General features: G+C 36.9%; 1 protein-coding gene and 1 pseudogene across 1 annotated transcript in view; one reads left to right on the top strand and one right to left on the bottom strand.

The window, feature by feature from the left end:
- Positions 1 to 19,668, bottom strand: part of Mtrex (Mtr4 exosome RNA helicase) — a 96,768-nt gene that overhangs the window by 41,710 nt on the left and 35,390 nt on the right. The window contains exons 12-16 of the mRNA XM_004848514.4: positions 19,467 to 19,546; positions 17,785 to 17,895; positions 16,091 to 16,192; positions 11,722 to 11,847; positions 545 to 695 (exon numbers count right to left, since the gene is read on the bottom strand). Coding sequence (XP_004848571.1) covers positions 545 to 695; positions 11,722 to 11,847; positions 16,091 to 16,192; positions 17,785 to 17,895; positions 19,467 to 19,546 — 570 coding nt within the window. The remainder of the gene's footprint in view (positions 1 to 544; positions 696 to 11,721; positions 11,848 to 16,090; positions 16,193 to 17,784; positions 17,896 to 19,466; positions 19,547 to 19,668) is intronic.
- On the top strand, positions 2,090 to 2,811 carry LOC106009723 (protein lin-28 homolog A pseudogene; annotated as a pseudogene).

The following is a 19,668-nucleotide window of genomic DNA, read 5'->3' as shown; positions in this document are numbered from 1 at the left end:
TTACCAAAACTGCACATCTGAGTTTTTTAGTTTAAAAATTAAAACAGCAGAGATATAAGAACAAACTACAAAATGTTAACAGTGACTACACAGCTGACTCTGTGTTGAGAATAAAATAATTTTAACTTTCTTCTTTTGCTGGATTTTGCTTTCCCATTTTCATGACTATGCATTATTTTTATAAGATTAACCAAACCTATAACTTAAAAATTTTTAGTTTTTTAGTCAGCTCTGTAAGATGATCAGTTACACTACACTCTACAACAAAGATCAACGCACAATTCTATGTGAATGTACTTACCACAGAACACTCACTTTGTGGACATTAATTATGCCATGGGGGAACCAATAAGAAAGTCTTTTGCCAAGGTTTTCCTACTTTCACTTTGAATTATTTCAGTCTATAAAGACTAGACTACAGTCCTGTGGTACTTTATGTAAGGACCAAGATTTGTCTAACAGAAAAAAAAGGCCAAACCAGCCATTAACATAGTCATTTTATTTAACCTATTTAGAAGAAGGCGGTTTTGGTATTTATACTTACTCTCTACTACTCCTGGAATGGCTCTATAATGTTGAAACTGGTAGAAAGATTTTTCTAGCATATACTCAGGGTTAATTTCTTCAACACGTAGTAAATTCAAAACCATGTTGTAGGTTAAATGGAAAGCACTATTGAGAGGATCAGCTGAGCCCTAAGGGAGAAAAACGTTAATTTTGTAGTTTTTTTTAAATAAATTTACACAAGCAATTTTAATCTGATAAAATGCTAATCATTTAATCTAAGAAATACTAGAATCATTCAATTTAAGAAATACTAAAAAATATGATACAATACTAAGAAATACTATTCTTCCCTTTAGTTGAGCAAAACAAAGTGGTAACATAGTTCTCTAGTTTCCAACGCATGTCAAGATCACTTTTTCCGGACCCGCCGTGGGTGGGACAGTAAGTTTCAGAGGTAATTAATATGCCACTTTCTGGACAAGTTTTTAATAGCTGGTGTGAAAAGCTATCTTTTCCTTTTGGCACACTGATGGATAATGTTTAAGATGGTTGTTCCATCCGATTAGATCTCTAAACAATAGTAAGAAGCCAGATCTCCTTTATCAACCTGCAAGGAACACGTGATAGATATAAGAGAAATAAACCTCTAAGTTACTATGATTTATGTGTTATCAGAGCATAACCTGGCCTGTATTGACAATATATATGTTTTATGATATTTAGATGAAAATGAGCTACGAACTCTTATGACAGAAAACTAATATATTGTCCCCAAATTTACAGACCATTCTTTATCTACATTGTGGTAATTCCTTGTCCTCCTACATGTGGCTGATACCAAAGAAGGGGTAGGCTAAGGATCAGACAGTATAAAGTATTTTACTGTAAAACAGAGTAAACTGAGTAGCAGAACAGTGTGACCTTAACTTGTACCAGGCTTTATGTTATGGCCTATGTCTGGATGTTCCGCCAAAACCTCATGTAGTCATAGGTGGGGCTTTTTGGAGGTGGTGTGTGATCAAGGATGTGATGCTGGGATCTGGGATCTGGGAGCAAGGATGTGATGCTAGCAATGATTCTTGATGTTATGCTAGGATTTAGGCTGTCCTACCCTATGTATGAGTGCTACTCACCCTAAGGGTGGGTAGCCTGGATAGGATATAAAAGACAGAGAGTATCACTGCTGGTCACTTGTCACTTGCTGCTTTTGCTACCTTCTGCCTGCCATGAACTGTCACTCCTCTGTGATGCTGTTCTGCCGTGCTACCCTGCCCTGGAGCCAACCAACTATGGACTGAAACCTCTACAAACTGTAAGCTGAAATAAATCTTTCTTTCTTTAAGTAATGGGTATTTTGTCTCAGCAACAAGAGAAAAAGTACCTAAGACAGTTCATATCCAAAATGTTGTCTTGACATCTAAAGTATTTTTTATCAAATGTATTTTTTAAATGCAAATACTTCCTAAGTATAAAAGTGGTTATGCAACTGTATAAAAAGAATGGCCGCTTTTTGCCTCCGGACTTCACTGGGGCTAGCAGCCGCCCGACCAAGGGCCCCGGGCCATGGGCTCAGTGGATGACCATGGGCTCAGTGTCCAACCAGCAGTTTGCAGTTGGCTGCGCCAAGGCGGCAGAGAAGGCGCCCGAGGAGGTGCCGGCAGATGCAGCCCGGGCGGCGGACCAGCTGCAGCTGCTGCACGGTGCAGGCATCTGTAAGTGGTTCAACGTGCGCATGGGGCTCGGCTTCCTGTCCATGACCGCCTGCGCCGGGGTCATGCTCGACTCCCCGGTGGACGTCTTTGTGCACCAGAGTAAGCTGCACATGGAGGGTTTTCGGAGCCTGAAGGAGGGTGAGGCAGTGGAGTTCACCTTTAAAAAGTCTGCGAAGGGCCTGGAATCCCTCCGTGTCAACGGTCCCGGTGGGGTGTTGTGTATAGGGAGAGGCGACCCAAGGGGAAGAACATGCAGAAGCATAGATCCAAAGGAGACAGATGCTACAACTGTGGTGGTCTAGACCATCATGCCAAGGAATGCAAGCTGCCACCCCAGCCTAAGAAGTGCCACTTCTGCCAAAGCATTAACCATATGGTGGCCTCATGTCCACTGAAGGCCCAGCAGGCTCCCAGCTCCCAGGGGAAGCCAGCCTACTTCCGCGAGGAAGAAAAAGAGATCAACAGCCCTGCCCTACTTCCGGAGGCCCAAAATTGAGCACAGTGGGTGGAGGATATTCTTTGTTATTAGGAAGTTTCAAGGAGCAGGCATCAATCGGCAGTGGAGAAAGTGGGGATAGGGTGGGTTTGGGTAGCTGCCACTGCCATGTAACTCAGGCCGGGGTTCCCAGCATCACCCCATCTTCCCTCAGTGGGGGGAAGGGGTGAGGCAAAGGAACTCCAACCATGCTCTATCCAAGTAAAAGTGAGGGCTTTGGGAGAGCCACCCTAGAACCTGCATGCTTTATCTGAGGCTTTACCCCCACAAAGACAGGGAAGTTGTTTTCCTTTTAAAGAAGGATATGTAATAATATTTCCCTTGCCAGGGAAATCAATTAGGTATGAGATCAGATTAATGGACCCAACCCACAAGCTACTACATTCTGTGGGAGGGAATCTCGGGAGCATCTTTTAGCATCTTTTTTTCCCCATAACCCAATCTTGGGACGTGGTGCTGGGAACTGTTCCAAGCAATGTGTTATGATGACAGGCAAAAAGGGTGGTTGGGAGAACAGTTGCAGATCTGCTGCTCCTCACACACTCCCACCCCTTTCTGGGCCAATGTGATTTTATTTATTTGCTCCTTTAGATGACTGCACCTTGGGTCCCACTTTCTCCAGGATGCCAACTGCACTGTGTGTGAATGATGTATCTTGTGCATTTTAACTTTTTTTTTAATATAAATATTCTGGCTTTGTATTTTTGTATATTTTAATTTAAGGCCCTCATTCCTGCACTGTGTTCTCAGGTACATGAGCAATCTCAGGGATAAGTTGGCAGCAGCTCCAGGTTTGCACAGCAGGAACGTTTTGTTTCTATCACTATGGAGAGCAAACATTTGGAGTGCATAGCCTATTGAAGTGAACTAACTCATTTTTGCCAATGACAGCTGAGTCTTCTGCCATAGTACCCTCTTGAAACCCCCTCCATTTTTCATAGGATAGGTTTTAAAGGGTCTGCCCCACGACTTGATCTTCTACTGGAAGACTGAAAATTAGTCCAAACAGGAAAAGGTGGTGCAGAGAAGTTAGGAGAGGCTGGGCCACGTAAAAGGCCCAAAGAGGAAGCCGAGGTTAGGTGATGTGATGGTTGTCTACAGGGCAAGGGGCTGGCTTTACATATCTGATCCATTCTTCACTAGATAAGCCTAACTCTACAATGCACAACAGGTGTATGTGTGTGCGTGTGTTTATATATTAAAAAAAGTGAGTTGGTAAGGCTGTTTTAATACCAATACCCTTGTGCCCATTATGTGCTGTGCAGGAATGGCTACACGAAGCAAGGACTAAAATTTGGAACCATTCAACATTCTTGGCTTCCAGTGAGACCCATAAAAGAGGGCCTCAGTGGTGCTAGGAGCCAGTGTCCTGCCCTGCTGCAGTAGTGACTAATAGAAGAGAAAAGGGGGGGTTCATTTACATGCTGTGAGATCACTGCAAACCTACCTCACTGTGTTCAGACAGGACAAATGCAATAGAATGCATTGGGTAATGTGTGTCTGATCCTGGTTTCTTGTCTCCCTAAAATGCTGCCCTCCTCTTATTATATTTGTCTGGGCTCTGCAGGACTTTACTGAGTCTCCTAGGTGGCCTAGTTTGTGTAAATATAATGTGTTGGTCTTTTCTCCATGTTCTTTTGGGGTTTTATTGTTTACAAAATTCTTTTTGTATTGAAATAAAAATAGCCAAAGCATCTTTGACAGAAGGTTCTGCACCAGGCAAAAGGATCTGAAAAATAAGTTTGGGGAGGCTCTTTTTGAAGCGGGGATCGTGAACCATCTTTTCTTTTGTAGTCCCCTTTTCCTTGTTTCCTATTTGGGACCAAATCTGTCCTGAAAACTTGACTCCTACCTTTTTCTCTCCCCTAAAGAAAACCTACACACCCACACATATACATATTTAATTCTTGGAGTATCTCTGCAACTCTTAACAGACTTATGCAGAAATCTTGAAGGAGCAAGGAGCCTCTACCCCTTCTTCCCAACCTCCTGAGTCAAGACGGTTATTTGATACAATTCATGCCAAGCACCTGCTGTCTGGATGGATCAAACCTACTGAGTCTGTAATCCTCAAGAAAAGGAAGTGGGGGCCTTGGGCCCTTCTATGTGAAAGTGGGGTCAGGAGACCAGGAAAGGGAGTATGAATGTATATTCAAGTCCCTCCGGAACTTTTATGCAGGTGCAAGAAACTTATGTCAAAGTGGCCTCAAGATTGTTTAATAGGAGACAGACGAATGTAACTCCATGTTTACTACTAGAAACCAAAGCTTTGTGTGAAATCTTGAATTTATGGAGAGGGATGGAGGGGGGAGGGTGGGTAAGTATGTACCTGTCCTTTCCCTGAATCCTTCACGCCATTCCGGAACTTCCCAGGACCAAGCCCCCTTGGGCTTTGGTGACCCTATCACCGGGGTGTCTATTTGATGGTTGATTTTGCTGTACCCCTGTACACTTACTTCCTTTCCTATTTTCTAATCATTTTCTAACACAAGTGCTGACTCTTCCTTCCCTTCTCCTTTCCCCAGGAAAATACAATGAATAAAAAGTCTTATTGGTACTAAAAAAGAATGGCCACACTTGTAGAGGATGCATGCTGAAATACTGTATTTAGAAATGTTATTATGTGTGCCACATGTATTTATGAATAGCACAGTAAAATATGCAAATACTCTTAAGAGTACTCAGATGCTGTTTAAATTGAGGTCCAAAGATCTACCATCATCGAATCTACTGTGCAACTTTAAATGTATGCAAACAGATTTCATAAGGAAAATGATGTATTCCTTAACTCCCAAAAAGTCAAAAGCCACCTACACTATTAGGACAGTTAGTATGTAAAGCCCTGGTTTTTATTCACTTTCCTTAAAAGTAGTTCCCCAACCCTTTTTCCCATATTTTGGTGTTTTGGGGTTTTTTTGGTACCGGGGATTGAACTCGGGTCCTTGCCCATGCAAGGCAGGTGGTGGAACCACTGAGCTAAATCCCCGGCCCCTTTTTTCCATAGTTTGGAAAATATTTTTTCCTATTTTGAAGAAAAATAGGTAGATGAAAGTGGCAGAAAGAAAATAAGAATCGTGGAAAAGTCAGGGATAACTTTTGCAACTTTGTAATTTTGCAAAACAACCCAGTCTTTAATTTTGTTTTTTCCTTCTATCATCTCCTCTAAGAAAGCTGTGGCTTCAATATAGGAAATGTTTATTTGCAACCTCAAGGTGTGTTCCTATATTCCTAGCTCCTGTGCCAAAAATTCATCTGAATTGTCACCTGAAACTCAACATGGCATTGTGACACTGTATCCAACAGTGCCAAGTATACGCCTAACCTCTTCTGTTATGAGTATTAATAGTAACCCCTTTTACAGTATCCTAATTTGGATGATCAATAATGTGACTATACCATTTAAATGAAATTTATGTCTTGTCCCATACTCTTCCCTATTCTGAACCAACTTGTCCTGTCACATTTATAAAAGGACAATGAGTTAAGTTATACAAGGTCGAATTTAGGAGTTCTAACTTAAGAATTTAGGAATTCTTTGGCTTCCTTTCTTTTAATCAATTATTGCAGGTTATTTCCTTAAAACATCTCAGGCTTTTGTTTCTCTTATCATTGTAGCCATTCTAATTCAATGGTTCATCATACATAGATTGTAACTGCCATTCTAACTGTTCTGGTTTCAATTTCTCTCCCAATGTATTTGGCACAATATTTCTGGATAAAACTTACTAAATAAAATATTGTAATAAATCATTCAGTAATTATATATAACTGTAATATAGTCATATATTCCATAAGTACTAAAATCAAGTAGTTCATAACAAATTTTTATTATTTCCCCATGAAATAGAATTTAAAAAATCATAAAAGTGCATTGTTGAAGATCTGGAATATAGACAGTGGAAAATAACAACTTGAGGAAGGAAAAGAGAGAGGTGGATCCTTGGGACCAGAAAGAACCTAAAGGGAAAGCTGGAGCCTACAGACACACTGAAGACACAGACCACAGTGCAGAAAAAGGAAGGGGCAATCTGAACTTTTGCCTCAGCTCCTGACATGTGGTGAAAGGAAAACTGAATCTACAGAAACACAGTGAAAGTGGGCCTCCAGGGAAAAATGCACCAGCGGAACACAGCAGTGGATGCTGTGCGATACAACAGCTGGTGAGTGACTCCAGTCCAAGCGACTACCATGTCCCCTGGAAAGCCTGCTTGGTCAGATGCCACTTTAGGGAGGGGCCAACTGAGCCCTGGGCTCAGAACAGTCATGGGCTGGCTTCACTTCAGGGCTCCCAGTGTTAAACTATCACAGTGATTGGGTGAGGGACAACCACAGGAGATGTCTATGGCGAAGAAACCGGTAGGCAGGCCAGCAAGAGACACCCAGAGTGTTATAAACTAAATGACTCAGGCCCCAACCCTATGAACAGATGTTAGGTTGAGCCTGAACTTCGGTGGATTTCAAAGTCCTAGAACCAACATATTGCCCTAATCTCACTTATTGGCTTGCTGGGATTATCCAGCACATATTTAGGCTCAGACCACCTCCTTTGTCTACCAGGAAGAGGAGAGTTACACCTTGGACACTGCCACAAAACAACAGATCTCAGAAGACAACCACAGGCTTGAAATCACACAGAAACCTTTTTTTTTCCTTTGTTTATTTTTTTAAGTTTTTGTTTTTTTCTCTGATTGTTTTTGTTTCTTTGTGAAGGTAAACATTGTTTCTAGTTTTTTGTTTTGTTTTTTCATTCTTTCCTTCCATCTTGTCTTCTTTACCACTTTCCTTAGGTGTGGGTAATTTTTCTCTGCCCTTCAGCCTTGCTTCTACTCTCTTTTTCTTTTTTATTTCTCTATTCTTTCTTTTGCTCCCCTTTAACTTTCTCCCCTTAGGGTAAAATTGCTCTACTGAGGGGCTATTTACTGTATATCATTTTCTGACTTGTCTTAGATTTTTTTATATTACTATAAATGGCAAGTTACTAGTTATCACAGTTTGTCATTTTTCAGTCTGTTTGATATTCTTGTTATTGCTGACTGAACTACTTTAGCCAAGGTGATATAACTGATCCTCTTTGTATGCCAACACCTAGATTGTCTGGGGGGCATAAACAATACTACAATCCAGTGCCAAAGAACTAGATGCTAGGCCAAACAGGCAGTAACTTCTCATCCCTAATAAACAAAAGAGGCAGGATCTTGGGACAGACTTAAAGGCCAAGAGCCAGCTATGCCTAGAAGATATCTCTGAAAAGTAGTCATTTCCTAAAGTGGTCTTGATAATAAAGCCACCAACCATAAGCAATTTACAAGCACCAACAAAGAAAACAAATAAACAAAAAAATAAAAAATGAGAAAACACCAAACCAAATGCAACCCTGGGCCTCCAGCTTGCCCAAGGCAAATTCCGGGGACCTTGAGGTAGAAGAAATCAAAAGCTATCAAGCTGAACTTTCTGAAATGGTAGCTGTGGAAGTAACAAAGCAGATGAATGAGTCTCTAGAAAAAACAAAACAGAAATAATTACACAGGTATTTAAAGAGATGATGACCATATGAAGGATAGGGGCAGTGAATCTAGAATACAAAAAGACAAAAAACAGAGAAGCTTAGGAAAATGAAGAAAACCATGAATGTCCAACATAGGAAAGAACTGGATTCCATAAAACACATTCAAATAGAAATCCAGGAGATTGAAAATATATGAATCAGAATCAACCTATGTGAAGATAGACTATCAGATCTAGAAGATAGGGTTGCAGTTAGCACTCATCAAATGAAAGACTTCTTAAAAATAGCAAAGAACTATGAAAAATCAATCCAACAACTGCTAGACAATGAAAAGAATAATAATATAAGATTAACTGAATCAATGAAAAATTAGAAGATAGCACAAAGGACATAAAATTCCTGGTCACAAAAGTAGAGAAAAGAATCCTAAAATTCATGTAGAACCAGAAGAGACCCAGAATAGCCAAAGCAATTCTGGGCAACAAGGGCAAGGCAGGGAGTATCACAATCTCTGACTTGAAACTATACTACAAAGCTACCATGACAAAAACAGCATGGTACTGGGGAAAAAACAGACCCAACAATCAATGGAATAGAATAGAAGATACAGAAACAACACCAAGCACACTCAGTCTTTGACAAAGGGGTCAAACATCTTCACTGGAAGAGAGGGCCTCTTTAATAAATGGTGCTGGGAAAACTGGCTTTCTACATGCTGAAGATTAAACGTAGACCCTTATCACTCACCATCCACTACACTAAAATAAAAATGGACCAAAGATCTGAATATTAAAACAAAAATACTTAAGGGCCAGGGATTTAACTCAGTGCTTCCACCACCTGCCTCGTAAGCGCAAGGACCCGAGTTCAATCCCCAGTACCAAAAAAGCCCACTTAATCTGCTGTAAAACAGAATACGTAAAACTCTTGAAGACATAGGTGTAGGCAAAGAATTTATGAAAATCTTGATTTCACAGGAAATTGTTCAAAGAATCAAAAACTGGGATCTCATCTTATTAAAAAGCTTTTGGGCCAGGGATTTAGCTCAGTGGTGCCACTGCCTGGCACAAATGCAAGGTCCCGAGTTCAATCCCTGGTGCCCCCCCCCCATATATATATAAAGAAATTTAAAAAACAAATTCAAAGACCCAATCTGAAAATGGGTATCTGATACATACTTTTCAGATGAAGAAGTAGAAACAGCAAATAAATATATAAAAAAATGTTTAGTATCCCTGATCGTTTGAGGAACACAAATTAAAACCACTCGGATTCCATCTCACTCCAGAAAGTATTGCTATCATCCAAAAATCAATCAGTAAAAAATGCTGGTGAGGCTATAAGGAAAAAGGAACCCTTTCCAATTGTTGGTGGGAGTGTAAACTGGTACAACTACTATGAAAATCAGCACAGAGATTTCGCAAAAAACCACAAGTAGAGGTTTCATTTGACCCAGCTATTCCCATTCTAGGCATCTCTCCAAGAGTTAGAAGCATCATACCACAGTGAAATGTGCATACCCATGTTTATAACAACACAATTTATAAAAGTTAAATCTTGGAAACAGCCCATATGCTCATCAACAGATGAATGGATAAAGAAAATGTAGCATTTATATACAATGGAGAACTACTCTGCAATAAAGGATAAAATGGAGTCATTTGTAGGTAAATGGATGCACCTTAAGACAATAATTTTAAGTGAAATGAAACACACAACCTTAAATATTGCATTGTTTTGCTTGTGCAAGAAACCCAAAGGATAAATAAAGAGCAAAAGGGACAGATATTGGAAGGAGGAAGAACATGTTCAACTGGGAAGGGGAAAAAGGGAGAGGGGGAGGGAAAGAGAGGAAAGGAAAAAGGGGTTAAAAAAAGAATGGAAGGGAAAAAATGAAAACAATGGGGAAAAGAAAGGGGGAGAGAAGGGGAATGGGAAAAAAAAAAACCAAGTTAGACAGATTATGTACAGGTATGAATTCCCTATGATGAATGTGAGCACTACGTATGGCAAATACATACTAATAAAAAATTAAAAATTTAAAAAAAAAGTAGGTTGTTTTAGGGCTGGGGATTTAGCTCAGTGGTTCCACTGCCTGCCTCACAAGCGCAAGGTCGTGAATTCGATCCCCAGTACCAAAAAAAAAAAGTATGTTATTTTAAACTTTTAACAGGTACACAAAGAAGTATATTAGATGTGTTATAAAACTATTATTTGCTAAGAATGAAGGGGTAAAGAAGTTAAGACAAATACCAGCCTCAGAACTGAACACCTAATTATTGTAGCAAAGTAATAAACTCATCTTTCTTATCCATAAATATTCACACAAATCTTTTGTTCAAACAGAAGGACCCCTAATACATGTTAATTCTTGATTGTAAAACCACTTCTCTTTCCAGAAGTCAATTTTTTTTAGCTCTGAAGGTCAAAATGCAACCCCTCCCCGACACCATCCTTACGACCCTTGCCTGCAGATAATTTCCTTCACAAAACCTTTAACCACAAGCAGTCCAAAATCATCTCAAATTTCCCTGAACTAAAATTACTGGAACTCATTTTCTAGCAATGAGTCTTGTACTACTTTCTGTACTATGGATCCTTAGTCAGCCTGGTGTGATGGCATATTCCTGTGTGATGGTACAACCCATACTCTGGAAGTCTGAGGTTGGAGGATTCCAAGTTCGAGCCCTTTCTCGGCAACTTAGTGAGACCCAGTATAAAGAAGTAACAATAATTTTTCCTTCAAATCAGTTCAATTTTCCTTAACCACTAACAATCTGGTGCACTGTTGAAAAGGACACATCAATAACTAAAAGGACCACATGCCTAGCTTTATATATTGTAAGAAACCAGTAAGTTTATTTCATCATTCAAAAATTAAAGAAATTTCTTCATTTTGATAAATTGTAATGATATTTACTCAAATGACTGTAATAGTTTTACATTCTTCAGAAAACATGAGCAGTATAACAGATGAGTTTCTTCCAGTTATACTGGAGAAATGTCTCTTAACTGTTGATTAAACAAAAGATCCATTCAACAGTATTTCCAGGAGGCCCACATTTTCCCACTGACTCAATTTTTGATTTGAACAATTATAATTAATTGACTTGGGGGGGGTACCAGGGATTGAACTCAGGACCTGGAGCTTGCAAGGCAGCCGTGGTGCCACTAAGGTAAATCCCTGGCCCATTAATTGACTTTTTAAAGGCTCAAATCAAGGCTTCTTAAATTTGGAAGGTAAAGTAAATATTTTGGTCTGCTCTGGGGATCTTCATACTGCACTCCATTGCCATGAGTGCTCTTTGTCTATTAGGGGAAATTGGATACAATGTGTATTTTGAACAGCCATCCTCTTCTACCTTTTCAAGCACAGATAGTTTAACAAATCAACTTATCTACTTAGAAAAGTACCTGAACTGATACAACTAATTTTAAAGTGGCTCCTGAAGCATATTCCTGGAATTCTTGATAAAAGCACAGAACCTTAACTCTGTTACCTTAAGTAGCTGTTTTCCAATTGTTGGGCTCATCTTCTCATCTACCATAAGAATTACAATCCCTCTGTCGTCCATTCCTCTTCTTCCAGCACGACCAGACATCTGAATGTACTCACCAGAGGAAATCTGAATGAACATAATTAAAATTCAGAGATTAGGAGATAATGTGATAAAAAACATACTTTTAAATTTTATTGCAAAATTTACATGTACAAGTTATATATCCCAAGAAAGGAAACATGATAAAAAACACACTTTTAGAAGAGATAGGGATGTGGCTCAGGATAGAGTGCTTGTCTAGTATACCTAAAGCCCTGGGGTTTCATCCTTCCCACCAGAAATAAAATAAAACACTAGCAACAAAATTTAGGAGAGTTTAAGTAAAAGCACAAAAATGCAAAACACTTGAGAATAATGTTTCAAAACTGAATTTTATCTCCAAAATAATGTAATTTTAAAACGAAAGTGAATTACTGTTGTATGTTTTCAAATACACCACAGCTACCAAGAAATACTGGCCAATTCACTGACATAAAAATACCTTTCAAAACAGATACAAAACAGTAAAGTCTAACAATAAACCAAATTCAACCAAATACCAATTCTGCTTTCAACTTAATTAACTTTCTTAATCTGCAAAATGAGATCAACATAAAACTAACACTTAATAAAAAGCATAATTCTTGCTTTGTGCCTTTGGAGTCTGATAAAAGTTCATTAAGAACAATCATTAAGAACAATCTAGTAAAGAAAGGTTAGCGATCTTCCTATACACAGGTTTTTCAGGGCAGCATGCAATCTCCTAAACACTGGGAAGAAGTTTAAGTACATATATACTTTTGTCCTGGGAAAAAGTCTAGATCCCATTAAAACAAAATAAAACAACTGTTATTAAAGAAGAATTGTGGCTAAAGAAGATGTAAGAACTTCTAGGCTAATCAGGTCCAAGACAAACATAGACCTAACCACCTGGGAACAAGGAAGTGGTAGAAAAAGAAACAGAATGGAAAGCCAATCTTACAAATACTGAAACATTTTTGAAAAAGCAGTCCAATAAAAATCTCAAAGAATCTAAGGACACTTTACATTGTACTGCATTACAATTTTTAAATTTCATAATTATGATCTTGAATCATGAGAAAAGCTTGCTTTGTTATATTTTGCTATGCACTTACCAGGATATAAAAATCACCCTTGCAGGACAAAGGATGCCAAGGAATAAGTCCCAAAAGATTTAGTTACCTATTCTCTGATGGAATCAAATTAAGTAATTTTAAATCAATGGATTATGAAGAACTAAAAAATTACACTAATTTAAAATATAAAACATGAAAACTTAGCTGCTTTATGATTAAAAATCATATTCCACAATATTCATATTCTACATACTCAATTTTAAAAAGTTACCCCAATGGTCAAAAAAAATAGGTATCTTTATTTAGTGTATGCCTTGACTATGGTTACAATTGAAATAGGAGAACACTGGATTTCTTTGACAAACAGGAGTCTGTAAGCTCTTACACTCCACCTGTTGTATTTGGGTTAACACCTCTGAAAAAAAGAGGTTAACATTAAAGGTAAAATGCTTATGCCAAATGCTGCCTAATTTTGTCTGACTTCTGTAACTTTTTAAAGCTACTATTTTAAATTTTTGGCCCCAATCATTTAACTTGGTTATAAAATGAAGATTAAGCATCAATGACTTGCTAATGTTCTGGCCCTCTTTTCTATTAAAGAGGAAATCTTTCTCAGTCAGGGTGAGATTTTTGATTCTTGGCTAGGTAGGGTCAGTGCCCCACCACCACCAGCCTGAAATACCCATAAAAAATATATCTTTCGCCTCTTTGTATCTCTTAAGAATAAAAGATCAAAGTGGGGGAGAGTTGTTAAGGGAGGGTGAGGTAAGAGCATAAATAAAGAAGGCAGGAAGATGAAATATAACAATGTACAAATCATATTTTATGGAAGATTGAGTCTTCATAAAGAAGACTGTGACTTTAAGACATGGCTAGAGTTGCATTCCCTAGGTTTGTTTATGCTTCTTTTCTTCTAGAATCCTCACACCCTAAATCCCAACATACTTTACACTTAATAGTTTACCCTGAGCATCACTCATTACTCGGTAGCGTGTTTGTTTACATACTGACTACCCTGAGTGTTTCTCCAGCAGGTGTCATTTCAATCGGTTGATTCTCGTATTGAATAAATTTGATAAAATTGTCCTTTTTATATTCCTGGTTACATTAGCTTATAAAAAGTAACAAAAAAAGTAATTTTGGTCATCTTGTATTTAAATAATCTTGTATTATTAATAATAATAATTAAATAAATGATTAAGTCCATAATTTAGCTTAGTTGAAATCTGTTCTTAAAGGTAGTAACTGAGAGTTCAAAGAATGTTTTTTTTGGTACCAGGGATTGAACTCGGGACCTTGCAAGGCAGGTGCTGGAACCACTGAGCTAAAATCCCCAGCTCAAAGAATGCTTCTAGGCAAAACATCTGAGATCACCCACCTTAAAAAAAAAAAGCTAGCCTCAAGCTTTTTACCTGTAAAATGGCCAATTACATCTGTGGGCAAGCCATCCTAGCCCCATAAACTAAGAACAAGACAGAATTCACTACAGTTTCACAAATTCCATAGATTTCCAACCCCTAAAGAAAAATTATATAAATATTCCAACCCCTAAAGGAAAATCTTGAGAGCTCACACTCTATTTTGAGTATATACTTTAAATCATGCCTTAATAAACCTCTTTATATCTCTTAAAAAAATAAAAACTTAAAATTAAAGTTATCAAGTTACAGAAAATTTTGGAAGACTGATCATTTCTAAAGAGAACTGGCACTGCCTTATACTTTTACACATTTTGCAATTAAAAAGAATAAAGAAAAAATGCTTTGCCTTGACAGTTCTTCCATGTGTACTTGAAGTATTTTAATGATGTTCTAACTGCTAAAAATTTCTCTAAGCAGAAAATAATCACTAATAAATTTCAAATATAAGAGGTTAAGTAAAGGACTAGACTGGTACCTAAGTACTTGTCATTAATTGACTTCAGAAGACAAAACAAAGTTTCAAACAAACTGTTTTGGATGTGAAGGGTAGCGAGTCACCAGGCATTGGACACTACAAATTCTAGCTTGCACATGAACTAGCAAAATAAGCACTGGAACAAAATTTTCACATGAAAATGAGTATCAAATATGCTGAGTTTCAGAGCAGTCAAGTATTAAGGTTTGACTGTCAAAATTTTTGCCAAATGCCAGACTATGGTAAGTCTTTGGTTCACAATGGAAGCTCAAATGTTAAGTCTTTCTTCCATCACCTGCTTTACACTCCCACAAATGCTCCAGTGCCTGTCTAGCAAATACCCATCTCTATTACTGCTTAATTTAAGGACTCCCCACTATAAAGCCTTTTCTGGGCCATTCTATACAACCAAATTCCTTTCTTATGCTATAACCTTGTGTCATTTTTAGATATAACATGATCAGACATATTGCATGTCCATCAACTTTCACCCACTATAAAATTTCACTACAGCTAAGACTATTTTTAGTTTTTTGTTTTTATCTTAGTATCCCAGTATCTACCCGAGTTCTAAGTCCATATTTTAAATTTGGTAATTGCTTATTGAATGGAATACTTGCCTCTGGATTAAAGTTCTACTTTTTATACCAGTTCACTGTTTCACCCAAACTCCCAACTTTCTCTCCTTCCTTCTGTGTTTGAAAAGACGTGTGCAAATCCATTAGAACTTCTATTTTAAACCTGGAGGGCAAAATAGTAATGTGCAACTGTGGCCATTTTAGTAGTGGTACTTTAAAGACCTTAAACTTTAAAAAATAAAAATTCTAGATTTAAAATGTTTTAAAGCCTTTATGATCATTTGTACACTTAGTTCCCATTGCTAAATTCCTTAACCTAAAGGAATTTTATTTTTCTGGTAGATGTGGGAGAAGAAAGGACAGCGCAGAAATTAAAAGATTCAAGGCTTACCTTTGATGGACTTCTTACATGGGTTGAGTATCCCTTAGCAGAATACTTGGGACCAGAAGTATTTCACATTTTTTCAGTTTTGGATTTTGGAATATCTGCATAAGTGTTACCAGTCGAGCATCCCTAATCTGAAAATCCAAAATCTGTACTACAAAATCTGAAGTTTTCTGCATATATGCCACTGAGTACATGACACTGTTTCAGATTTTGAACAATGTGGATTTTCAGATTAGGGAAGCTCCACTTGTATGAAGACAGGTACAAGTTTCTTAATCATATAGGTCTGACAGTCTCAAAGATTATATGAGCTAAAGCTATTTTAAATAAAAAAATTAAAGATAAAAATTATTTCAATGTTAATTACTTACCCATCGAAAATCTTTCCCATCAAATTTGCGGGCATTTGTAAATAAAACAGTTCTAGCTGGCATGTTAATTCCCATAGCAAAAGTCTCTGTTGCAAATAAGGCCTAAAAGAATAATTACATAATTAAAACATGTACTTTATACAAAACTAATTTTCAAGTATAGAAAGTATCATTAATTTTTAGTTATTTAATGAGATCCTACAAAAACCCTACAAAAATAACAGACCAGATGCCATTCCCTGATGTATTTCAGTATTTATATATAAAATTAAAGAACTACTCCTTGCAATTCCAAATTTTTCAATTCAGTAAAAAACAATCTTACATTCCAGTGTGATGAGTGGGGAGAATGCAACTGGTCTAATGGACAAAACATTAGGCTGAAGAATATTTTTCTAATTAAACACAAATTTGCTGGCTATTTTTCTGATAATACAGCAGTTTTGAGGGAAACTTCACCATTAGGATCCCCAAGGGGAGATCACAATCAGTAACTCTTAAGTTCAATTTTGAGACACTGTCAACAAAAACAACAAAGTTGATGTAGGCACACAAAGATAAATATATAAAAGTAATAAATTATTAAATTTTCATCAGTAAGATACCTTATCTCAAAAGAGAGCCATTTATTCATTAAAAAAAACAAAGAATGGCCGGGGATCTAGCTCAGTGGTTCCACAATATGCCTTGCAAGCTCAAGGACCCGAGTTCAATCCCCGGTACCAAAAAAACAAAACAAAAACAAAGAACCACACATGACAAAATTCAATTAATAACATAGGTATACAATGACCTTTTTTGGTTCAAAACTAAATCACATATTATTTGAATGTATGCTAGTGGACATTTCTAGGAAGTGAAAAAGGATTTTTACGTACAACTGATGTATTTGAATTTTATAACCAACCACTATCCTACTTAACTCTTAAAAAGATTCTATAAAATTGAGACTTATAAAATTTACAAGGTAGAAGGAAGCACTAACAGGTTTTACCAGGACCTGAGTACAAATACTGACCAATTACTTACTAAATTACTTAGCTTTTAAATATTCTATTTAGGGTTGAGATTCTCACAATACAATCCTTGCAATAATTTGAGTCATATATAGGTATAGAATTATATTTTGAGGTTGTTTCCCATACATACCACTTCAGAGTATCAGCATCACTGTCACTTTTTTTTTTAAAATTAGATTCTCATTGGGTTCAATCAAAATATTCTAAAAGCTCTTCTCTAAATTTAACAAATAAATCTTTCTCCTCTAAACTAATCCTTCTAATCTGTATATAAGAGGTGGTCTGGTTACTGAAACAATTCTACATATAATCATTAAATAGCATCTTCTCCAAAATTCTACTGTATTCAATAGTAGTAACACTTATTTTAAGAATGGATACAAATAATTTACATACACTCCAAAATTTATGAAGTACATTATGAATAAAACCTAAGTTCATTATGTAAGTTTTCCATAACAGTTTTTAAACAACAAAATAACCCCCAAACCACAAAACTGCCTATAGGAACCTGGTGTAGTGGTATTTGCCTATCATGGGCAAGGCCTGGGTTCAATTCTAAACAATGCAAAAATGAAACAAAACGACCTATAAATAATGCTCACCACAATTTTCAATGTGTACATAGAACACAATTCTGGGGCATAATAAATAAAAATAAAAATAAAATCATACCTTTATTAATCCTTCAGAAAAAAGAATTTCTATAGTTTCTTTCAAAATAGGAAGTAATCCACCATGGTGAATACCAATCCCTCGCTTCAAAAGAGGAAGTACATGTTCAACCTGTGATTTTAAAGTAACATTTATAATGACATCTATCAGGAAAGGAGAATTTAAGAATGTTAAGCTTGCAAATTAAGAAAAATGGGTAATTAAATAAGGAATGCCTTTTGTTTCAAGAAAAAACTTTTTCAGAATAAAATTAAAACCCAAACCAACATTCCCACAGATTAATAAAATAACAACATAACAAAATTCTGGCTTGAGTTTCTTTAACCTGAACACATAAGCATGTGTAAGTTTTACAAATGCTTTGTTGCTTCAAATTTTTCACTATCACTTTGTCTCCTCCAAAAATTATGAGCCAGGACAGCATTTATATCTGTACAAAACGGGCCAGGCACAGTGGTTTGCTCCTGTAATCCCAGCTAATCACTTGAGTTACAGGCCAGCTTTAGAAAAACTCTTGCCTTTTAAAAAATAGACAAATTCACTCAAAATATACTGGGTAAAACACATTTAACACAAATATATATTTCATTTAAAAACAAATGAATTACTGGAGAGTTCATTCTCATTAGCAATTTCCCAAAGGTCATTAAAATACTATCAGGAGTAGGCTAGGTTAACAAAGATATATAAAGACATAACTCAGTGTTTCAATACTAGTAATTCAGCCGGGAAGAAAAACTACAAACACAATTTATAAATGCCATTTTAAATGTCAAGAAACATCCTACTGAAGTCATATGGTGGATCTTTTACAAATCAAAGCATTCATTCATTCAAAGCAAAGAATGACTTCTAAATTTTTCTTTTCATGTAACAAAACTTTCATGTACTTGCTTGGTCTACAGCAATTCTCAGCTTTGTATACACAGTAGAATCATGTGGGGAGCTTTCAAAAGATTATAAAACCAGGACACAAAATAGACCAGTTAAATCAGAATCTGGGAGTGGAACTCAAATATCAGCATATTTTATAATTCCCAGATAATTTCAATAATCAAAGAAAAAATATGTTAACTTTCTTACAAAACACATTATTTTCATTAGGTGCACTCTCTTGTTTTGTTTGGTATTAAGAATTGAGAATTTAGTCTGAGATTTAGCTCAGTGGCACCAGCTGGCTCGCAAATGCAAGGTCCTGAGTTTATCCCTGGTACCAAAGGAAAAAAAAAAAGGAAAAAAATTAAGAATTTAAAAGACTTAAAACTAGCCCTAAAAATTCTGTAACAGTAATTTCTAAACCAAGTTAGCCTTCAGAAAAAAGTACCTTCAGAGAACAAAAATCACAGGGCGTGGTGGTGCATGCCTATAAACCCAGCACTCTGGAGGTTGAGGCAGGAGGATTTTGGTGAGTTCAAGGCCAGCCTGGGCTACATAAGGAGTTCAGGGCCAGCCTGAGCTATATAGCAAGACCCTGACTCCAAAATAAAAAGAGAGAGAAAGAGCAACAATCTTTCCCAGTACTTTCTCAGCAGGTTAAAATGTGAATCAGTCTTTTCAATGTATACTATAACATGTACGCTGCAATGTACAAACAGCGCAACATAGCAACAAAACTGAGAAATGCAAAGTTAATATATGCCACCCATTAATATCCATACTTTTACTGATAATAAAAAATTCACCTGAGGGAGCTTTTTATCTTCATCAGACAAGCAGTCAATTGCATTACTGAATACTTCTTCAACCATCTTCTTTTCTTCATCTAAGAGAAAATTTAAGGACACACAAATTTTAAAATGAGTAATACGAAACTTCACACATTACCAAGAATAAGATGCAATAGAGTAAAAGTAAAGAATCAGTATTTAAGATGATCAAAAAAGA

The sequence above is a fragment of the Heterocephalus glaber genome, unplaced genomic scaffold (genome assembly GCF_053883595.1).
Source record: "Heterocephalus glaber isolate CG9 unplaced genomic scaffold, H.glaber_assembly_v1.0 deba00001538, whole genome shotgun sequence".
NCBI lineage: Eukaryota > Metazoa > Chordata > Mammalia > Rodentia > Bathyergidae > Heterocephalus > Heterocephalus glaber.
This window is presented reverse-complemented; position numbering and strand designations above follow the sequence as displayed.